The following is a 24,364-nucleotide window of genomic DNA, read 5'->3' as shown; positions in this document are numbered from 1 at the left end:
CGGGTTTTAGTGGTTTTTCTTTCTCAGTACAGTCTGAGTTCATATGAGTCACTCTGGCAATCCCGTAATATTCATTTGCAGTCGGAGCTGTGGGATCTTCGGACCAATGTCCAGTCAAATTGTATCATACGGTAATGTGACAGATCCAGTGATATTATCAAATATTGAATCAATGGCTTAGGACTATGGTCCTATTGGGAACATAAGATCCTGGAAACATAGGACACTGGGAACATAGGACACTGGGAGCATAGGACACTGGGAGCATAGGACCCTGGGAACATAGGACACTGGGAACATAGGATCCTGGGAAAATAGGACCCTGGGAACATAGGACACTGTGAACATAGGACCCTGGGAACATAGGACCCTGTGAACATAGGACACTGGGAGCATAGGACACTGGGAGCATAGGACACTGGGAGCATAGGACACTGGGAGCATAGGACACTGGGAGCATAGGACCCTGGGAACATAGGACACTGGGAACATAGGACACTGGGAGCATAGGACACTGGGAACATAGGACACTGGGAACATAGCTTGCTTTGTTGTCTCTGCTGAGTTGTGTTCATACAACAAGCACATTTACACTGCAGCATCTGGGATCTATTTATGTAATAAAGTTTAGCATACTTATTGATCTCGTGAAGCTTCGGTGGAGGGAGATGTTTAGTTAACATTTATAGAAGGCGTCCCAGTTTTTCACCAAAGGAAAGTGTTAACGACTGAGGACTTTCTTTGGAGTTTCTTGATATCATGACTATGGTGGTGATCCTGTCATGTTTTATTCCTTACTAAAATGACAGGTTCCTTTAATCCTCTTGCAAAGCTTTGCCTCAATGTAAGCTAAAGAGAGTACTAGATACAACTCTCTGACAAATACAGTACTAATAAGATTAGTGCTTTAGCCCTAGCGTGGGACCAGCGTGGGACCCAAAGTCTTCCTCAAACATGACGTTACGTGATTAGTCACACGGCTGGCTTTCAACCTCCATACCATAAATTAGAGATGGGAGGATTTTTATGAGGTGGTAATGGTGAGCAATCCAGAACAAACTTGCATGAATCATGTGTATGCCTTTTATCACGCACAGTTTAAGGTTACTACAAAAGTAGCGATCGAGAATGTGCGTCCCACTACAAAGATCTGCTTTCAGCTGACAGCTTTAATATTATGTTAACGTGAAGCTTTTTTTTTTTTTAGAGGACAGATCGTGGAGCCTCTAATCACTAGCAGATACCTAATTATGCTTGAAAGCCCTGGAGAAATGTTGAGAGCTAAGCCTGACATATACACACACATTACACATATTATATTACACTATGCTGTTTATTGCATCATCAGGGTTTTTCTCTTTCCACAGAAGAGTTTCTGAGACTTTATGGAAGTGTGTGTTTGTGTGTGTATACTGTGCCCTCCGCTAATATTGGCACCCTTGGTAAAATATGAGCAAAGAAAGCTGTTAAAAATTTTCTTGCACACCGATATTTAACCAAGATATTTTTTTTATAAACCTGTGTTTGCAGTTATGTGATATCCATGAGAGCAGAGTATTTTTGTGAATTGGTTTAACAAAAGGTAAACAATAAAGACAATTTTTCACAACCTTCTTTGCTCATATTTACCAAGGGTGCCAAGGGTAGTGTGTCTGTGTGTGTGTGTGTGTGTGTATATATATGTGTGTATATATATATATATATATATATTTATACAAAATACAGATTATGTTAGGAAAAAAATGCTAATCAGTCAGTCCCTCAGCCAAAGCCCTCTCCGATCACGTGCGTCAAACATGGCGACAGCTAAAAGGTCTCATTTGCCAACACATCACTGTGAAAGGCCGTGCAAGACAATTTCTTGCAATTGCGATTTCACCAATTTAAGTAGTTTTCCCACAAAATAAAGCACGCAGTATTTTGCAAATTGCATCACAAATTTTGAAAAAATACCGCAGTAAAAAAATCAAGCATTTTTGGCCGCAACAGTCGCAAAAAAAAAGACCCGAAATCCTGTACGGACTGGCTAAGAGCAAAACGGTTTCTTTTTGGTTACTGAATTTAAGGTCATGTTTAGGATTAGGTACAGACATCGCTTTAATTATCTACAGTAATAATAATGGCAATGGAGGTTCTTTACAAGGATTAAAAAAAATTATGTGAAAAAATCCATTTTCACCATATAGTCGAGTTTAATTCCTGATTATATGAAGCATTTTGGAAGAAGTAGTAGAGCTGATACATGGTGCAGTTCTACTGAAGCATATTACATACCTTACATGACATGTTTATGACCGTATTCATCTTATAAACCAGTCTACACACGTAGTCATTTTCACTTCATGAATTGTTTCCTATCTGCACCCGTAGAACTGCATTATTATTATTATTATTATTATTGTTATTATTATTATTATTATTATTGACTTTAACAAGTGATTTTATTCTACGTGGATTCTATAAATACTGCAACACACGTATAAAATGTACCAAGTTACACTAATCATTAGTGACGTATCTGCCAATCAGTCGTCTCCGTCATCATCATCGTCATCATCATTGTGGTCATCCTCATCGTTATCATCATCACCGCCACGTTCACTGTCATCATCATCATCATCCAAATCATCTTCATCAAGGTCATCATCTTCGGTGTTGACCTTCCCTGAGAGGACATCCTCGATCCAGTCCTCCAGCTCCTCAGCCGTGGGCAGAGCCTCGTCGTTAGGTATCGTCAGCCACACACTGTCTGCCTGTCAAACATCCCACACACACACACACACACACATATATATATATATATTGGGTAATTTAAAATTAATTATATTTATACTGCTACTAGACCAAAGGAGATGACCTGGCTCAATAGGACATGAGGGTCAATCATGACATATTTGCTATTTTGCTATTGAAGTCTTTTGCTATTCTTTATCTGCAACAGCACAGGCATTAATGTGAGGAAGATTAAAGGAATGCTCCAACGCTGTTCAAGCCAATCTCAGTTCACTGCCTCGGTACCATAAAGTACTGTATGTACTGTATGATTACCACAGGCAAAAATTTGGACATTTCCTTATAGTGAGAAGAGAAAGTCGAATCTGTTTACTCAAATCTCACTCATAATGGAAGTCTAAGAGCAGGACTTGGAGCAGTCTATACAAATAGTCAGAAACACAGCGTTATAATGGTCATTGTAAAATCTGAATATGGGCTACTATTTCTCAGGGAAGAATTTGTTGCTATGTATTAGTAACTTAAGGGTGGAGTAGGTATGATGGCCTGTGGATATCACAAAAGTAGAAATAACCAGAATCCATCCATCTTCTATACCGCTTATCCTTCGACAGGGTCACGGGGAACCTGGAACCTATCCGAGGGAGCATCGGGCACAAGGCGGGGTACACCCTGGACAGGGTGCCGATCCATCGCAGGGCAATAACCAAAATTATTATTATTATTGTTATTATTATTATTATTATTATTATTTATCATCTTGCTCCTGCATTGGAAAGTTGGATAATATAGAATCTCTCATCATTCTGAATGTGTGTTACACAGTCACGTATTTTACACGTTTATTGAATTTCACTGTCCATAGTCATCCATTCCAAATGAGTTTTTACAAAACAGGTTGTCCGATCATTTCTTAGTACAGGGATACATGCTAAAATGATTCTTTGTTGTAATCACGCAGATCAACTAAATAGAGATTAGGTGGGAAAATGTTGACTATACCTTTAAGGTCAGTTTCAGGGATTTTTATGTTATTTGTGACTGTTTATAGCAGTTTAGTTTCATACAAGTAAAAAAGACGAGTGACAGAATCCAACCCTTGGTGTTTCTAGAGATGTCTACAGGATAAACTGATTAGATGTTGTCCGGGTGATATTAAAGAACCAGCCTGTGGTAAAGCTCCTCCGTCTTGAGGAACGTCAGCCGTATTTGCGTAGCACGTTTGTGTTCCGGACGTAAACCTTAACCGTTCAGAAGTGTGGCTAATGCAGTTCCATTATAAATGTGCGTTGTTCGTATCGTGATGGGTGAGCAGTGCTGAAGCTAACTCACATCTGTCACGTTGACCACGCCGATCTGAGGTCTGAACAGGTCCACTTTAAAGGTCTTCTCCCAGTAGGACGTCAGCTATGTGGAGAAGGGAGGCAGTAAAACTCGGGCATCATTTCAAAACATGGACTGCTACTGGATCTGATAAATGCCAACACTTTTAGACATCTCACCAAGGGGAAGTCATCAGGGTCGATCCACATAATACTCAGATCTGGGTTCTTGGTGTTGTCTCTGGCCACATCTTTCAATATCTCCAGAAATTCATAGCCATCTATAATAAAGGAATATTCAAACGTTTTAAGATACACTGGCTGTCAAACTTTTGCAAACACTTGATTATAGTTTAATCACTAAGTAGAAGGTAAAGGGAAAATATTAAACCAAAATCTCGTGTTCAATAATTAGCCACTCTTCAAGCCTAATAGGTCTATATTATGTTTTATTACAGTTTAAAGTCCCCGTGAAGTGCCTTGAAACTTTGAGCGCTGAGCGTTATTCGAAGTGTTGATGGAATTTCCACTGAAACAGGAGGTCAGGGCGGGACATATCGAGTGGCTCCGCCCCTTTTAAAAATAGCCAATTGCTCAACGATGGCAACTTCGGAACGGTGATATTTATAAGGTTGGGGGCGGGACACTTCGGATTCCTGAGAGCATTTGATTGGACCGAAAATCTATTGAGACGCTTTAGTGCAGAATGACGTCATTAAAATTGTTCCTCCGTATTCGTGGTAAAGAGAGAGTGTACATTTTAAATGCGTATATCTTCTAAATGCAAATTTTTGTTGTTGTTTTGGAGCACACTCTCTTATAGATACACTTAAGGTGAACATATTCATACTAAAAGCTACAAAACAGATTTTCATGTCATGGGGACTTTTTTTTTTTATTTTTTTATAAACTTTATTGCAGTTTAAGCACTAAATAACGAAACATATATATATATATTTTAATGTTCCACCAAAATCCCTTTGTCTTATTAACTGTCCACTCTTCCATCCTACTGGGACTCTAATGCAGTGCTCTATTAAATGGAAGATAAACCATTTAAAAAGTTATAGATAGTACTAGTATCAATTCTAAAACAAATATATGTTGCACTGTAAGAAGCGTGATGAACAGCTAGGCCTTTTCAATCCTTGGGATGTCCAACTCATGGGTTATCAACGCATTACCTAGCTACATAAAAAGTGCAGTAAGTATTTAATAGTGTAAAACACTGCAGACATTACAGTACCTTCCGAAAATATTGTAAAGGTCTCTGATAATGGTTTGTATTTATTTATTTATTTATATTAATATCCTTTGTAATAAATGCTATTAGAATTTTCCGAAGTGACGTTATTGGAAATGTTAGCGTTGCTGTAGGAACGTTCAGAAATGATATATAAAACGTTATAACACTCGGAAAACAAATTCAGTGTTCTTGGAACCAAACCGAAGGTTTCTAGAATCACAGCATAGATGAAGATCGTTTCCAAATGAAAAAAAAAACATTTCTTAGGTCATTTGTACCTAATTCTGACTAATTTTTAAATACATATTTTTGAGTAAACAACTGCTGGAGGTTTAACCAAAAATACCAAAACAAAGGGTTTAAACATAAACAAATGTATTTTTGTTGTATTTGGTCTGATTTACCTAATTATACTATATTGTTCATTGTAATAGTTACTATCTCTGGGTTTAGATGGAACATCCATTCAAAAGAAAGCTGGAACTAGTGAAGCTAACCTGGGTCCTCTTCCTCGGCAAACGCCACGATGTGGATCCCATCCATGTCATCCTCCTGTAAAACAGTCAAGTAGAACATGAACCATTACAAAGTTCCATTAAAATAAAGTCATGTTGATGATAATATGAATTTCTGAGTGACACCTTTATACTCACCCAGGTTTCAAACATGTCCTCTGCACGTAGCTTCCTTAGAGTTGGTCTGAGCCGAAATGATGAAATGAGCCAAAACATCGGTTATATTAGAAACTTTCTACTGTTTAGAAACTTTATTCATGGATTAAAAAGGGTCAAAAAGAGTCTCACCGCCGGTGTCGATTGACAAAAGCCACTATCTCGTTCTCCGAGTTGGGTTTGTCTGGTATGGTGACGGGCTCGTCCATGAACGGCTCGTAGAAATCCACTTCATTCATCTTAAGAGTCAGCTGCTTGGCCACCTGTAGAAGAGCACCATCAGCACTCAGCACTTCCACACACACTGCAGCCTTTATCCTTAATGAAGTGCTCTCAGCGAGCTTGGAGTCAATTCTCTTCAAATGCAGACAGTTCAATTCAATTCCGGAGATGAGCTCACCTCAATAGTTGTATGGGGTTGTTTTCAGACACACACAAAAAAAAGACTCTATTTGATATCTTGCCTTGTAGAAAATGAATATCCATCTGTTTCAGAAGGAGGTGGCACTTACCCCTTTGTCGAACGTAGCGAAAAACTTCACGTAAGGCTGAAATCGTTCTGCGGCCCCCTGAAAAGCTTTGTAGTCTGGAAAAAAAAAAGGGGATGCTTTGGATGAGAAAGGCAGGGGGGGAAATGACAGCTGGAGAACAAGAGAGGCCAATGCACCCTCATTTTCCAATCCATCAGAAAGTGATAATGTGGAAAATTGTGAGCGGTAAAATGCTGCCACAAGCCCACGTGTGTAAGGCTGCCATAACAATACAACTGAAGGTCACAGCAGAGGCCTCTTCAATCTCCTCCTCTCGAAATGGGATTTTTAATAAAGGCTGGGGAGCAGTAATATACGAGAAGATTACTTTTCTCCTCATGCATTACAGCGGGAAAGCCCTATAATTGCTCCTAAACTACTGTACATTGGGAAATGCAAGTGAGACAGACAGACAGATAGATAAATAGATAGATAGATAGATAGATAGATAGATAGATAGATAGATAGATTGATAGATAGATATGCAAACATATAGATAGATAGACAGACAGAGAAACAGATAGATAGATAAATAAATATACAGACAGATGGATAACAGACAGATAGATAGATAGACAGATGGATAACAGACAGATGGATAACAGACAGATAGATAGATAGATAGATAGATAGACAGATGGATAACAGACAGATAGACAGATAGATAGATAGATAGACAGATTGATAGATAGATAGATTGATAGACAGATAGATTGATAGACAGATAGATATATAGATAGACAGACAGACAGATAGATAGATAGACAGATAGATAGATAGATAGATAGATAGATAGATAGATAGATAGATTGATAGACAGATAGATTGATAGATAGACAGATAGACAGATAGATAGATAGATAGATAGATAGATAGACAGATGGATAACAGACAGATGGATAACAGACAGATAGACAGATAGATAGATAGACAGATGGATAACAGACAGATAGATAGATAGACAGATAGATAGATAGATAGATAGATAGATTGATAGACAGATAGATATATAGATAGATAGATAGATAGATAGATAGACAAATAGATAGATAGACAGATAGATAGATAGACAGATAGATAGATAGATAGACAGATAGATAGATAGACAGACAGACAGACAGATAGATAGATAGATAGATAGATAGACAGATAGATAGATAGATAGATAGACAAATAGATAGATAGACAGATAGATAGATAGACAGATAGATAGATAGATAGATAGATAGATAGACAGATAGATAGATAGATAGATAGACAAATAGATAGATAGACAGATAGATAGATAGACAGATAGATAGATAGATAGACAGATAGATAGATAGACAGATAGATAGATAGATAGACAGATAGATAGACAGATAGATAGATAGATAGATAGATAGATAGATAGACAGATAGATAGATAGACAGATAGATTGATAGACAGATAGATAGATAGATATACAGACAGATGGATAACAGACAGATAGATAGATAGATAGATAGATAGATAGATAGATAGATAGACAGATAGATAGACAGATAGATAGATAGATAGATAGACAGACAGACAGACAGACAGACAGATCATGCTCCTCATTGTTTTTTCTCCCATTTATAGAGTTTGGGGTTTCCTGAAACCAGAGCAGATATTTTATTGACAGCTGCTGAAATCAGCATTTCTTGTTCTAAGCAGAATGAATAGTTATATTCTGTAGTTATCGCCGTTTATCTAGATGTATTAATATTTAACTATTAATAATTAACTGCAGTTATCTGTTGAGTTGTACTTGAATTCCTAATTTCATGACCCCTCAAACACCCTGATTTTTATTAGTTATCAATCTTTAAGCACTTTACCCAGTAACGATCAACTATGTAGTAACTACAGTGAAACTAATAGGGGGAAACCGTATATAGTGTACTGTATGTATGTACAAGACAAAATCTCCTTTAAAGGAGTGATTTTAAGAGTAATCTTTACTACACACAGTAGGAAGAGCGGGTGGGATTTATAAGGCTCACGTTCTGAATCTTTGCCCTTGAAGTAGCCAATGAGACGGATGTCTTCGTCCATCCTCTCAAAAGCACGCTGCTCCATAGGGCTACTGATGAGCTCTACTGCATCCTCCAGAAGCTACAGTTAAAACACACACACAGAGAGAGAGAGAGAGAGAGAGAGAGAGAGAGAGAGAAGGGGAGAGACAGAAACAGAGAGAGAGAAAGAGAGAAACGGACAGGGAGAGAGAAAGAGAGAGGGAGAGAGAGAAACAGAGAGGGAGAGAAAGAGAGAGGGAGAGAGAGAAACAGAGGGAGAGAGAGAGAAACAGAGAGGGAGAGAGAGAAACAGAGAGGGACAGAAAGAGAGAGGGAGAGAGAGAAACAGAGAGGGAGAGAGAGAAACAGAGAGGGACAGAAAGAGAGAGGGAGAGAGAGAAACAGAGGGAGAGAGAGAAACAGAGAGGGAGACAGAAAGAAAGAGGGAGAGAGAGAGAAACAGGGGGATAGTGGGAGAGAGAGGGAGAGAGAGAGAAACAGAGAGAGAGAGAGAGAGAGAGAGAGAGAGAGAGAGAGAGAGAGAGAAAGGTATTCTAATATCTGAAGTCTTTTTGACATTACAGTCTCGTGTTCTCCATTGTGGATTCAGATCACCTATGGGTTGAAGTTGACAAATATTTCATGAATATTATATGATATGGGGGTGGGGATGGGGGTGGGGGTGGGGATGGGGGTGGGGATGGGGGTGGGGGTGGGGGAGGGGGAAGGAGAGGGGGGGGCACGGTGGCTTAGTGCTTAGCATATTTGCTTCACATCTCCAGGGTTGAGGGTTCGATTCCCGCCGCGGCCCTGTGTGTGCGGAGTTTGCATGTTCTCCCCATGCTTCGGGGTTTCCTCCGGGTACTCCGGTTCTCTCCCCCAGTCCAAATACATGCATTGTAGGCTGATTGGCATGTCCAAAAAGTGTCCTTAGTGTGTGACTGGGTGTGTGAATGTGTGTGTGATTGTGCCCTGCGATGGCTTGGTACCCTATCCAGGTTGTCCCCTGCCTTGCGCCCCATGCCTCCTGGGATATGCTCCAGGTTCCCCGTAATTATCATAATTATTTCTACTTGTTGGTCCATTTGGTTGGTCTGAGACTGCCCTGGACACACAGTAATGCATCTGGTGATCTATTTGAGATTTGTTTGCATATTCCAGCCTTCAGAAAATCTTCACAGATGGGAACTCTTAGAGTCTTCTAGTCCTTCAGATTAAAAATGTATAAATAAATAAAAAATTAATGAAACAAAAGATATCCAGTCAGACTTATTTGTGGTGTCTGTGTAGTTACAGCCAAGCAACTCATGCCTCTAAATTCCTTGCTTTATAGGATTCAGGACTTGTATAATTACCCAATCACATTTTGACTAGTGGGGAAACATCTGTGAGCAGCTTTTGTGAGATTTTCACAAAATTTGATCTGTTTAGGAAATAGAACTTCCTAGTAGACTTTCTACAATGTTTGGCTGTGTCTATTAAAACAGGAATACATATTTTGTATTTTTTTTATTTTTTTTTAATAAGGTGTGGCCACAAATGAATACATTACGGCCACTAGTTAAGCATCTCAAGAACTATTCCATGGACACAAAGTACTTAAATAGTGTCAGCTATTGCATTTTAAAATACTATTGGATTTTAACATTTATGAAATCAATTCAATTATGACTTGTGAGAATCATGGCCAGAGGAAGCTGAGCAAGTTTGGAATGACACATAAAGATATACTGGAGTCACTGGTGTCATGACATGGACATGACAAGGATATACCATGAGATTGTGTAACGGTAAACTAGTGTTGACAGATTTTGTCTTCTATTCCCACCAAATTATAAAGGTATTGCATGCCTTGTTTAAAATAAACACTGTGTCACCTCAGAGATTCTGTACTTTTTTCTCTTGTTCCCACCAAGTCCTTAACTGGAGGCCACATATTAAAGATATGATGTTACAACATTATAATTCATAGCCGTGAGATACTTAGTTAGTGGCTTCATTATTATCTTGGGGCCACACCTTAAAAAATAACCACCATGTGGAATCAGAGTTTCCAGCCCCAGTGCCATCAAGCTGCCACGTTTGGCGCTTGATCAAGGCACTTAATCTTCTCTGCTCCAGGGGCACTGTATCATGGCTGACCCTGCACTCTGACCCCAACTTCCTAACAAGTTGGGATGTATGAAGAAAATAATTTCACTGTACTGTAAAGTATATGTCCGAATGGGTTGAGTGAACAAAATGGAGATAATCAGGAATAACCAAGCAGCACTTTTAGCGCAATGATTTAAGCTTGATTGCTTTTTCACATCATCATCAGCTAATGATCATGTTCAATTCATGTTTGGCTATTGAAGGTCTATGCATTTGTTTTATTGTAAGGCAGTTCCTTACTGAGGCTCTCTCGTGTATGTCCACTAAGTTAATTATTTGGTCTGAAAAGGATTTTTACTGCAGGTCTAGATCTAAAATGCATGATTCACCATTGCTACATCATATACAGTATGTTCTGTACAATATATTGGCCACCAATGCAACTGTTGAATCGCTGAAACCATCTGATGAAATTATGTCCACTACCACCCCCTAATGGTGAAGCCATGAAATAAATGAGGCAATGGTTCGTTATACAGTACTCACATCTAGCAAGAACTCGACCAGTGTGTCTGCAGAGAGCTCTCCATCAAACTCAATCACACGTTCATCCTTAAAGACATAAATGCTGCCTTCTTCCTCCAACCCTATCAAGGAGAACAAAAGACGTACAGTATACTGTATAGAGAAAATGTTCTGGGAGCTTTTTACCTATTAGACATTAGGCAGTATGTAACCTTACCAAGCTTCTTGGCCACCTTGGCATCCTTATGAGAATCCACCAATCCAAACCCTATGTCTCGGTCTTCCAAGATTTGGGCAGCCAGCTAGAAATTCGAGAAAGAGAGACAACAAGAGAGATGACGGGCAGAAACGATGTACACTTGTACTATGCGAGTACACACTTTGAAATGCCACATGCCATATGTTATAGCTAAGCAGAAGGTTATTTATAAGCCTCAGTATTAGTAGAGTGTCAGTCCGGTGTCATATCGCCAGATTGACTACAAGTGGAATCACTTTCTGGATCAATGATGCTTTACTGAATTATGTGGCTTAGATATGATATGAGAGGAGACCAAAATCAGACCCCTAGAGAGGCTTTGGCTCTTTTTCCAGCCTCGGAATCAGGTCAGTACCTCAAAGTTACACACCAATTATCCAAGACCTAGAAGACTGCTGTGTGCAAATTGTTAGCATTTCATCTCCAGCTCTTACAGTTTCACAAAAATGTTAAGAGAAGCTGAACACATATATAGAAGCATCTTATTTCATGCTGATCTCAGGTCAGTTTGGCGTTCATTCAACCACTGTAAACATGCCATTATACCAGTTAGCGTTTAATGCAGTGTACAGTAAAGACGAGACTCTCATCATATTGTTTTCTGATTTTTAAAAAGCAAACGCAACAAATAATGGTGCTACAGAAAAAGATCTAACCTGAGATAAATCTGCAGTACATAACTTATTTCTAAATACACTTCATTTGTCCTTAGTTACTAATAGGAAACTAGTCAAGCCCAAATAACCAAACCTAAAATGTCCTCCCATACTCATCGTTCTTGTTTCTTTCTCCATCACTCCATCACTTCTTACCTCCAGCACCATCTCCCTCATGTGGAACTGCTGCTGGAGCTCCCTGTCAGTGGGCAGCGGTTCGTGGTAAAGCAGGCACAGCATGTCATACTTCTTCAATGCTTTCTTGTAGTTCCTCTCGTTGATGTTCAGCACTCGGTCCTTGCCATCGAAGCTCGGGAATTCCAGGCCTTCTTCTGTAGAACTTCTCGAGAGAAGAGACATGCAGGAGAGAAGGAGAAGCCAGAGAGACAACATGGTCCAAAGAACAGAGAGTCCAAGCAGGAGGAGAAGAAGAGGAAATGGAATAAGATTGCAAATCCTACAGGGACAGTAAGGCTGAGAGAGGTCAGGTCCTAGACTTAATGGAAAAAAACGTGAGAGGGAAAAAAAACTTAGTCACAAACAGCTGTGGTGAAGCATTAGCATTGAGTCTGATCTGAACTCTCACTTTCGCCTAGAGTAAAATAAGATTCTGGGAATGTCTCTGCGTTATCAGATAACTAGACAGATCCTACACAATTATGTTCATTCTCCTGGGACTGAAAGCCATTTTAGATGGCCCCTTGTTTCAAGGATAAATATAGATGATGTGCTGATGAAAATGAGGACAGTTTGGAGCACCACTGGGAATCACTGACACCTCAGACATGAGAAGAAATTAAAGCTTGAAGTAAGAGTTGGATAGCAGGGGTTTTAGCAAGGTGGTCTTCATGAACTTTAACTAAGAGGATATTATAAACTTCAACTTCTCTGATATCCTGATGCATTCTAATTATATCGCATTGGGAAATCAAAGACATATTTCTGTGTTGCTCGTTGTACTGTCTCTGAATGTTACATTCAATCAACAAAACCCATGGACCAGGTATGGAGGGCATTAATCAGACAAGCAACCAAGAGGCCAATGAGTAACCTTCAAAATGATGCTACTACCACCATGCTTCAATGGGGCATGGTGTTCTCAATGTTATGAGCAATGTAGAGCTTTGTGCGAGGGCCAATTAGGTCAAGAAAGTTTTCCCATATTTTTTCTGAGTCTCAAACATGTCTTTTGGCAATATATCACATGCAAATGGGATTTCATACGACTTGCCACTTTTTCTTTGTGTTAGTGGTCAGGTTATGGTTGTCCTATGAACAGTTTTGTTCTGAACTGTGGATCTCTCTAACTCTTTCAGAGTGACTCTTGGATTTTTACCAACTTGTACAGTAGTGTGTGATGTTCAGGACAGTAGTTTATAATATTTAGTAGTGTGTGATGTTTAGGACAGTAGTGTGTGATGTATAGGACAGTAGTGTGTGATGTTTAGGACAGTAGTGTGTGATGTTTTAGACAGTAGTGTGTGATGTTTTAGACAGTAGTGTGTGATATTTAGGACAGTAGTGTGAGATGTTTAGGACAGTAGTGTGTGATGTTTAGGACAGTAGTGTGTGATGTTTAGGACAGTAGTTTTTAATGTTTAGGACAGTAGTGTGTGATGTATAGGACAGTAGTTTTTAATGTTTAGGACAGTAGTGTGTGATGTTTAGGACAGTAGTGTGTGATGTATAGGACAGTAGTTTTTAATGTTTAGGACAGTAGTGTGTGATGTTTTAGACAGTAGTGTGTGATGTATAGGACAGTAGTGTGTGATGTTTAGGACAGTAGTGTGTGATGTTTAGGACAGTAGTGTGTGATGTTTAGGACAGTAGTTTTTAATGTTTAGTACAGTAGTGTGTGATGTATAGGACAGTAGTGTGTGATGTTTAGGACAGTAGTGTGTGATGTTTAGTACAGTAGTTTTTAATGTTTAGGACAGTAGTGTGTGATGTTTAGGACAGTGGTTTTTAATGTTTAGGACAGTAGTGTGTGATGTATAGGACAGTAGTGTGTGATGTTTAGTACAGTAGTGTGTGATGTTTAGGACAGTAGTGTGTGATGTTTAGGACAGTAGTGTGTGATGTATAGGACAGTAGTGTGTGATGTTTAGTACAGTAGTGTGTGATGTTTAGGACAGTAGTTTTTAATGTTTAGGACAGTAGTTTTTAATGTTTAGGACAGTAGTGTGTGATGTTTAGGACAGTAGTGTGTGATGTTTAGGACAGTAGTTTTTTTAATGTTTAGTACAGTAGTGTGTGATGTTTAGGACAGTAGTGTGTGATGTTTAGGACAGTAGTGTGTGATGTTTAGTACAGTAGTGTGTGATGTTTAGTACAGTAGTGTGTGATGTTTAGGACAGTAGTGTGTGATGTTTAGGACAGTAGTTTTTAATGTTTAGGACAGTAGTGTGTGATGTTTACAACAGTAGTGTGTGATGTTTAGGACAGTAGTGTGTGATGTTTAGGACAGTAGTGTGTGATGTTTAGGACAGTAGTTTTTTTAATGTTTAGTACAGTAGTGTGTGATGTTTAGGACAGTAGTGTGTGATGTTTAGTACAGTAGTGTGTGATGTTTAGGACAGTAGTGTGTGATGTTTAGGACAGTAGTTTTTAATGTTTAGGACAGTAGTGTGTGATGTTTACAACAGTAGTGTGTGATGCTACAATAGTTTGTGACTTTAAACGCAATCATTCAGAGACTTTTAACGCAGTCAGACCAGACTAGCAGATCACCGAGCGCGCGATAAAGTTTCTCAGTCACAACTAATCTATACAAAAACATGGAGCTTTTCTGTTTCTACCTGCCGCTTTTTCTTTTCGTCTTGAGCGAACCAGAGTTCAGTCTGTCTGATGAAGGTAAACATTTTTATGTCGCAAAATTCTACCTTTAAAGGTATTAATTAGGGCGGCAATTTCACATCGAGCTGCTTTTTGAAGCCGAGTATCCAGTCATTAGCGGTAAACGGTAGGCTGGATTCCAAAAGTCCTTGTGCTTCCTATGTACATGACCTACACCGAGTATAACATAAGGGCTTGTACACGTCCTTCAGTGCACTCGGTGGAGAACACGATGCTGTTTGGTATTCAGTCGCTGTAGCCTTTTACTTCGAAGATCAGTAACATTCGGACTCTTTGTGGTGTGAACTATGCTAATATGTTCTGCTGTATTTGCTCTCAAACGGATTAAATGTGAGTGTGAAGACCATCAGCTAAGAGTTGTATAGTTATATATAACTGTTATTGTATAATCAGTGGCAGCAGCTGAGGTTGAACTTTACCCTGTGCTTTACATCGAATGACTCTGTGGTGTTGCAAAGATATAAAACTTTTAACAACATTTCTCCATTCACACCAGGAGCACGATGGCAGAAATATCTCATTCAGATTTCTGAGGCCACCAAAAACTACCAGCCATGCAGCCAGGAGAACTGCAGCTGCCACATCAGGTACATCCATCCATCCATCCATCCATCCATGTTCTGTACCGCTTATCCTACACTGGGTTACGGGGAGCCTGGAGCCTATCCCAGGGAACTCGGGGCACGAGGCCCGGGGGAACCCTGGACAGGGTCCCAACCCATTGCAGGACACACTCTAACACCACGGAGAATTCTAGAAATGTCATTCAGCCTACAACGCATGTCTTTGGACTGGAGGAGGAAACCAGAGTACCCGGAGGAAACCCTTGCAGCACGGGGAGAAAATGCGAACTCCGCACACACAGGGCGAAGGCGGGAATCAAACCCCCAACCCTGGAGGTGCGAGGCAAACGTGCTAATCACTAAGCCACTGTGCCCCCAGTACAGTTCTCCAATAATAATAACAATTATTATTATTATTATTATTATTATTATTATCATCCTCCTCCTCCTCCTCCTCCTCCTCCTGGTTTACTTTTCATCTAAAGGTGGGCAACTGTGGCTCAGGTGGTAGAGTGGGTTGTCTGCTAATCGTAGGGTTGGTGGTTTGATTCCCGACCATGCGACTCCACATGCTTAAGTGTCCTTGGGCTGAACTGAACTGAAGCCCAAGTTGCTCCCGATGGCAAGCTAGTGCCTTGCATGGCGGCTCTGCCTTCATTGGTGTGTGTGTGTATATGTGTGTGTGAGTGAGAGAGAGGGAGAGAGTGAACGGGTGAATGAAAAACAGTGTAAAGTGCTTTGTAGAACTGCTAAGGTTAAAAAAAAAAAAATTAAGTGCAGACCATTTACCAGAAAGGCAGTGTAGCAGGTGGATATATTTTTTTATTATTATTATTATTTTTTTTAATTCAAGGCAATTGAAAGAAACCCTAAAGGCACTTTTGCCTTTATATAATACTCATTCTGGATTACTTCGACTAAGTACCTGAAAATGCACCCCCCCCCTCCCCCCCCAAACAAATTGTGACAAGTACTCAGTATTGGGTCGCTGCACCTCACAAATGATCACACATACCCTGCTTAGTAAAAGCAGTCTTATAAATCTGTTCATCAGACAGACATTTCATGACAGTCTAGTAGTAACATACACTGTATGGTCAAAAGTTTGTGGACACCCAACCATCACACCCATATGTGTGTTTTCAACATTCCAGATTTATTCTCACTTTGCTCTTACAATAACCTCCACTCTTCTGGGAAGGCTTTCTATTGATTTTGGAGTGTGCCTGTGAGGATCTGTGTTCATTCAGCCACTAGAGCATTAGGTGTTGGGTGAGGAGGCCTGGCGTGCAGTCAGCGTTTCAGTTCAGCCCAAAGATGTTTAGTGGGGGAGTTAAGGTCAGGATTTTATTCAGGACACTCAAGTTCTTCCAATCCAACCTTGGCAAACCACGTCATCATGGATGTTTTTTTGTGTACAGGGGTATTGTCATTCTGGAGCAGGTTTGGGCCTCTTGGTTCCAGTGAAGGGAAATTGTAAAGCTACGTCATACAAAGATATTTTAGACAATTGTGTACTTCAAACTTTGTGGAAAGAGTTTGGGGAAGAAGGTCAGGTGTCCACATACATTTGGTCATGTAGTGTAGCAGTATCCCGAGCTGTGGTAAAAGGTTAGGTACTTGTATGACAAGTATCTCGCTCTACGGATCTTTCTGATTCATCCTGAGACTCTACATCTGCGCATTGCCCAAGTCTCAACATTTCTCAGTGGATAATCTAACCTGCTTAGAGTAGATTTGAAGCTAAGAACTGTTGCTGTAATCCTAAAAACAGTCCTGTGCTCATCCCGGGACTCTTATTCACAATCTGCTCATCCTTTTAACACACTCGGTACTGCTAGACATTACACTGTACAGTTACAGATGACTAATGATTTAGAATTCCACTATCGGACGTCACCCAGAAGAGGATGGGTTTCATTTTGAGTATGGTTTCTCTCAAGGTTTCTTCCTCATGTTGTCTCAGGTAGTTTTTCCTTGCTACTGCTGCCTCAGGCTTGCTCATTGTGGATCTAAATACATTTCTCAAAGCGCATTGGATTGAACACTTTGGATTGAGTTTAATATGGACGCTTCGCATTTCTCCTGCTATGTCCCAGTGTCCTGAAGGAGGACCTGAAGCCGTTCAGCAACGGCATCACGAAGGAGCTCATGATGGACACTGTGCAGCGTGGTGTGGGCACACATTACCAGATCATCAAACACAAACTATACAGAGAACCGGAATGCATGTTTCCAGCAAGGTCAGTGGAATATAAGTTTGTTTGTGCTTTCCAGTGATGATAATGATGGTGGCTGTGGCTGCATGCATGTCTACAGTAGTATGTTTTCCATATACCTGTTTTTATTTATGTTTTTAAATTTAAATAAGAAAATCTGAATAGAAATGGCAAAAAATCTAAATGAACCATCTTTTTTTTTTCTTTTTTTTTCTTTTTTTTTTAAAAATCACAAATACAGTTTCCACTCATTTTTCTGAAAATACCTTCTTTTCTTTTTTTTTTTTTTTTATTATAATTTTTTTCTGTACAGATGTTCTTGCGGCTGTGTACTGTAACCTCCCTCATTGTTATTTTCTTTTGATAACTACTTGGAAATTTGTGAAACGTGCCTAGATTCCTGGTCTTTTGTATGCAGGTGCAGTGGAGTCGAGCATTTTATCCTTAACGTGATTGACAGGTTGCCTAATATGGAGATGATAATCAACGTGCGCGACTATCCTCAGGTGCCTTCATGGATTCAGCCCGTACTCCCTGTTCTCTCCTTTAGCAAGGTGTGTCGTATTGCATATTTTTGCTTTTATGCAGATTTGATGAATCACTGGAATACGATTACATTTATTTGTATTGTGTATGTTGAATTGTATTGTGTAATATGTGTGTTGCATTATGTATTGTAATTGTATGTTGTAAATGTATTTCATTCAAGGTTTTTTTCCTCTCTCACTGTAGCTTGAATTACTTTAAACGTAGTGTTTGCTTGACCTATAAGAGTATGCTCTTGGAGAGCATATAGTAAGTAGGTATGAAATGTTTCAGTGGGAATACTAAATACTAAAAACGATCTAAAGGCCATCAGTGGGATCTTGAAATCCGACCTCATTGTACAGACTCCATCCTTTTTCCTCATGTGCTCATTGAGGACCGAGCCAAATGCCATCAAGCAAATCACTGAACAGACAATATTACAGTGAAATAAATTAAATGTATTAATACATACTGCTGTATGCTTTCAGACGCCAGATTATCGGGACATCATGTATCCTGCCTGGACGTTTTGGGAAGGAGGACCTGCAGTTTGGCCCATTTACCCCACTGGACTGGGTCGCTGGGATCTGATGAGAAAAGATCTGAAAAAGTGAGTTCATTAGTGTGTGGCAGGAGAAGAGATTGATGTTATTGTTGCTTTCTCTTAGACCACCCAAAAGCAGATTGATGAAGATGGATATGGATAAATGGTTGACCTGGATGGATGATAATGGTAGATAAGGATAAAGATAAATGCATGAGGATACATATGGAAGGATGCACTGTATGTAGGAATAAATGCATGAAGATGTATAGATAGAGGATGATTGGAGGATAGATGAATGGAAGAGGTTGAATTGAAACAAATGGATGGATTAGGACAAATAAAGATGGATGGATTGAATAGATAACGACAAATATGGAAGAATGGATAAAAGACAATATATGGATGGATGAAGATAAAAATGGGTGATGCATGGGTGGATGGGAGAATGGATAAGTGAGGGTGGGAGGATGGATTAATGTGGATCAAATCTAGGGATGAGAAAAGATATGGATGGATGAAGATGGGTGATGCATTATGGATGGTTGGATGGGTGAGTATAGATATGGATTGATGAATGAATGGATGGATGGGCATACATGTGGAAGTGTGAATGGATGGACAGGCATATATATGAATGGATGGCCATAAAGTTGGACGGATGGATGGGCATACATGTGGATGGATGGATGAGCAGATGGATGAGCATAGATGTGGATGAATGGATGGATGGGCATAAAGATGGTTGGAAGAGTGGATTGGTATATATGGGTGGATGGGTATATGGATGGATGGTACAAACCGTGAAAACAAGAACATACACCATCCTTACACATAAATGCAATCAAAGTAAATGGCAGCTGCTAATGTCTAATAATTTATAATACGGAAATCGCAGCTTACTTACACTAAGGCATTAAACAGTTATACCGTTTTATCTAAAAGTCTCTTTCTCTGTCTGTTTCCATTCTCTCTCTCTCTCTCTCTCTCTCTCTCTCTCTCTCTCTCTCTCTCTCTCTCTCTCTCTCTCTGTCTCTCTGTCTCTCTCTGTCTCGCAGATCAGCAGATCAGTGGCCATGGAAAAAGAAAAACCCCAAAGGTTTCTTCAGAGGCTCCAGGTGAGACAGATGTACACCTGGCAGGGATGATGGTAGCTCACCACTGGTGTATGGAGATGCTTTTATAACTGCATTTCATTTTTTTTGCTTCTTATGCAGGACCAGTCCAGAGAGAGACCCATTAATTCTGCTCTCCAGAGAGGATCAGAGCCTGGTGGATGCTGAGTACACTAAGAATCAGGCGTGGAAATCTGAAAAGGTCTGTCTACTGTACGGTGTTCACAGCTGTTATAATCTGTACTTCTTTTGATTTTTATTTCCTCTGTATTTCTTATCCCTTTCAGGACACTCTGGGTAGACCCCCAGCCACGGAAATTCCCCTGGTTGACCACTGTGAATACAAGTAAGATACTTTTATATAAAATATTATCACTGTTTAATGCCTTAGTGTAAGCAAACTGCAGTTTCCTTATTACAAATTATTAGACATTAGCAGCTGTCGTTTACCTTGATTGCATTTATGTGTAAGTAAGGATGGTGTATGTTCTTGTTTTCATGGTTTTTACCATCCATCCATCTATCCGTCCATCTACCCATCTACTCTTCCATCTTTATGCCATCCCTCCATTCATCCATCTACATCCTATGCATATCCATCTGCCCGTCCATCCTTCCATCCATCCACAACTATGTCTGTCCATCCATATCTATGCCTTCCGTCCATCCATCCATTCAAGTTCAAGTAGTTTTATTGTCATTTCAACCATATACAGCTGGTACAGTACACAGTGAAACGAAACAGCATTCCTCCAGGACCATGGTGCTACATGAAACATCACACTAACCACATGAGACAACACGTAACTAAATAAGATCTACACATTTTTACATAAAGTGCACGTGCAGACGTGTGCTAAAAACACAGGACAGTACAATACTATTAAAACAGGACAATAGGCACAGTAAGTGACAGTGTAGCACTGATCATTACACAGGTTTAATGTGGAAGTGTCTGATATAACAGGTAGTGCAGAAGATAGGTGCCAAGGAGTAACAATATAATTTAAAAATGGTATGAATGTAAACATAACATGCTATGACAATGACATGCTATCATCCATCCATCCATAGAGCTTGGCCCTGAGAGAATTATTTAGTGTATATGTAAGGTGTGAAGGCAGAAATAGTAAAAATTCACTGAATAAGCAGTTCACAAAAGAGTTTATTGAAAGATCTTTCTCCTTCTCACTGTACACATTAGGTACCTCTTTAATTTCCGAGGCGTAGCGGCCAGCTTTCGCCTCAAGCACCTGTTTCTATGTGGCTCGCTGGTCTTCCATGTAGGAGAGGAGTGGCTGGAGTTTTTCTATCCTCAACTCAAGCCTTGGGTTCACTACATCCCGGTGAAACAGGACCTCTCTGACCTCAGGTGAACCCTTCAGTTCTATATACTTCCTGCAAAATGATTAGCAGTAAGAAACGCGTTAGCTTTGTAATTTCCCTCAAAACAAAACCAAATCAATAGGACTTTTAAATGTGGAACGATTTGAAATTCTGGCCGCTGTTCTAATGATAATGATTCTTTATTGGTCACATATACAGTAGAGCACAGTGAAATTCTTTTTTTCTTCTTATAGAAGGGATATGGGGTGGGAGGTGGCAAACCACCTGCAGTCTTTCATTTGATTTTATACCATAGATTTGTTGAAACCTTGTTAAACGAGTGCAGTTCAGAAAGAATTATTGTGCGATCTAATGTTGGGGCGAATTGGTGGGTGGTTTGAAAACTGGATGAAGTGTCATCTTTAGTATAATTGAGTGTTACCAAAACTTTGATTAGTTGACATTTCTGCAGGGAGCTGCTGCAATTTGTCAAGGAAAACGACAAAGCTGCAGAGGCCATTGCGCTAAGGTATTAATTAATCACATTAATCCCAGATCGATTGACAGATTAAAGTCTTCTGTTTGTCATGTAATATTCAACTGCACTGTGTCTTCAGGGGCCAGAAGTTTATCGAGGATTACCTCCGTATGGAGGACGTGTCCTGCTACTGGGAGACGCTCCTCACCGAGTACAGCAAGCTGCTCGAGTACAAACCCAAACGCAAATCCAGCTACAACCAGATCACCCGCAAACCCGACAGGTCTGAACTTTGACCTGCAGATGCACATGAATGTCTAGTGTCCAGGAAACGAGTTCCTTGTAGTTTCTCCTCGACTTTGGCACTTGTTTCAGAACACACCTGGCATGTAGAAAGGTGTGTGTGTTGGTGAGTGGGGGGAGGGGGTAATGACTAGAAATTTGGCTTAATTGTCCAACATGAGGATGTAGATTAGATAATCAGTTCCGTGGATTCAGGGTTGAACATTCAAACCTCTCTCAGTGCTTTACTAACGGCAGCTCTAATTATTCTGTACACCTGCAACTTTAACATTCTCCGTAGTGCTCTTTCTCTCCATGATGTCTCATCCTGCTTCGTCGATACGATTCATTTTATCGGTGGAGCTTAAAATTCCTTTCAGACAGGTATCATTTCCGCCACGTTCCCGGTGTTACGTTTTAAAACACGGTGCCCGTGTTTTCCAGCACTAACACACGCTGAACTATGAACGATATTATTAGTACAGGTTGGAAAAGATTTCTAAACATCATCAACAGCACCTTCAAAATGTAAAATAACGTGAAATAATCCAGGATACAGTTGATAAAAATCCATTTTTACTGCAGACACATGCTAAAATGTCAAGACCAGATATCAAGACCAAATTTCAACAAAGTTCATTTAGGGTTAATTTAGTAAAGCAGTCAAAACAAATTAGAGAACAGTGCATTAATTATTTTTAAATCCAGCCATAATAATGGTTCATTTTTAAGTACGGTCACTTCACTTCAATTGGCATGCCAGTCCTTCCGAATTGTCGTGTAATATTCATTTTGGACGTGAAGTAAATTCTCATGTCTTGTCCCATTCCATGCCCACTGACCTAAATATCTTGTTTAGAAATTCTCTTATTCAGAATATTATCACTCCAATCAGATTTTTGTTTTCCCTTCTCTCTGAAGACAGATTTAGGAAGCAGTGCATACTGCCCTCTTCTGGGTGATGAGTAAAAAAACACAAACACAGTTCATGAGCAGGTGTAGTTGTGTTAGGGCAGGAATATTATCAAACCGGTCTTAAAACCTTGATCTTAACCATCACACCTTGTTGTATGTGTCCATGTTACCACCAGCAAATCGATCTCACATGGGTAGTAGTATAAGTGCCACAAGTATTAGTGACTCACTTGGGACCTATAAGTAAATATATTATCTGCAATCAACATGAACGTGCCACTATTATGTGAATGTGAACATTCTTTTGCCATTCATGACATCCTGAAAAGCATATTTACGTTCTTTCATTTCGATGGTATGATATAGAGCCACATTGGCACTACAGTGTTGAATATGTTCTAGTATTCTCCAAGTACATCAGCAATATGTGTTCGTCAAGTAGGTTTACGTTGAGCTCCGTTTGGTTCTATCGCCAACTGACTGTAAATGATGAAATGAAACAGGATATGCAGTTACCCCATAATGTGTGTGGAGTTTTATTTGGAGGTTGTTTTTTTTACAGTCGAATGTTTTACATTGTGTGTTCATCCATTTGCTTTTGAGGCCAAATAAATGATATTTCTCAAGAATTGTGTTTATTCTTTCAAAGAAGTAAAACACTGATTAAAATTTTACTTCTTTGCATCGTTGTACAACAAGTATCGCAAAATGTTTTTAACACTGAATTAACTTTCACTTTGATGTTTTTTTGCTTGTGATCTTAAAATTTGCCTTAAAAATTCATACAGGCCTTTTTAAGTTAAGAAGAAATCTGTTAATGAAATATATCTAACAGAGTTTTAAAAAACCCTCTAATTTCACTTCGATCACATATGGGAAATTGTAAAATTATGATTACGAAATGCCTTTAATGCCAGACATAGAGATACAGTTATGAATGCCTATATCCTTCTTTTTTGTACTACTATATTGTTTTCTACAGGGGTGCTGATTTCTTCTGTTTTTCTGTAGATAATGCTAAATTGTTTCAGAAATTAAAACAAAATCTAAGCTGAAGGCAACCTGAATAAACACAAAATACAGTTTTTTAAATGATAATTTTTGCTTCAATAAATAACTATCCAATACCAACTGGGCCTGTGTGAAAATGTATTTGCCCCCATAGTTACTAATTCCTCAAATCAATAAAACTGCATTCATAATGGGGGTCCGCTGGACTAGACACAACCAGGCCTGATTACTGCAAACCCTGTTCAATCAAATCAACACTTAAATAGAACTGGTTAAAAGGTCTTACCCAGTAACACATTATGCCACTATGTGATTGAAATACATCAGTCTGGGAAGGGTTACAACGCTATTTCAAAGGCTCTGGGACTCCAAGGAACCACAGTGAGAGTCATTATCTCAAAATGAGAAAACTGGGCACAGTAGTGAACCTTCCCAGAAGTGGACGACCTTCCAAAATTCCTCCAAGAGCACA

The 24,364-nt window shown here is 39.5% G+C and overlaps 2 protein-coding genes across 2 annotated transcripts; one reads left to right on the top strand and one right to left on the bottom strand.

Moving 5' to 3' along the window:
- Nucleotides 1-299: 299 nt before the first annotated feature.
- Nucleotides 300-12,683, bottom strand: LOC108258342 (calsequestrin-2). Its single transcript, XM_017456898.3, has 11 exons — nucleotides 12,212-12,683; nucleotides 11,358-11,442; nucleotides 11,162-11,262; nucleotides 8,510-8,621; nucleotides 6,485-6,558; nucleotides 6,105-6,235; nucleotides 5,955-6,000; nucleotides 5,799-5,853; nucleotides 4,236-4,336; nucleotides 4,066-4,140; nucleotides 300-2,753 (listed from the first exon to the last, which is right to left on the bottom strand). Exons 1-11 carry the CDS (start codon nucleotides 12,446-12,448, stop codon nucleotides 2,526-2,528), a joined length of 1,245 nt encoding a protein of 414 aa, XP_017312387.1. The 5' UTR covers nucleotides 12,449-12,683; the 3' UTR covers nucleotides 300-2,525.
- Nucleotides 12,684-14,771: 2,088 nt separating this feature from the next.
- poglut1 (protein O-glucosyltransferase 1) lies at nucleotides 14,772-23,510 on the top strand. Its single transcript, XM_017458225.2, has 11 exons — nucleotides 14,772-14,908; nucleotides 15,408-15,498; nucleotides 17,574-17,717; nucleotides 18,112-18,247; nucleotides 18,710-18,831; nucleotides 19,824-19,883; nucleotides 19,983-20,082; nucleotides 20,168-20,226; nucleotides 21,085-21,252; nucleotides 21,679-21,735; nucleotides 21,824-23,510. Exons 1-11 carry the CDS (start codon nucleotides 14,833-14,835, stop codon nucleotides 21,978-21,980), a joined length of 1,170 nt encoding a protein of 389 aa, XP_017313714.1. The 5' UTR covers nucleotides 14,772-14,832; the 3' UTR covers nucleotides 21,981-23,510.
- The last annotated feature ends 854 nt before the right edge of the window (nucleotides 23,511-24,364 follow it).

The sequence above is a fragment of the Ictalurus punctatus genome, chromosome 26 (genome assembly GCF_001660625.3).
Source record: "Ictalurus punctatus breed USDA103 chromosome 26, Coco_2.0, whole genome shotgun sequence".
In the NCBI taxonomy this organism is placed as follows: Eukaryota; Metazoa; Chordata; class Actinopteri; order Siluriformes; family Ictaluridae; genus Ictalurus; species Ictalurus punctatus.
This window is presented reverse-complemented; position numbering and strand designations above follow the sequence as displayed.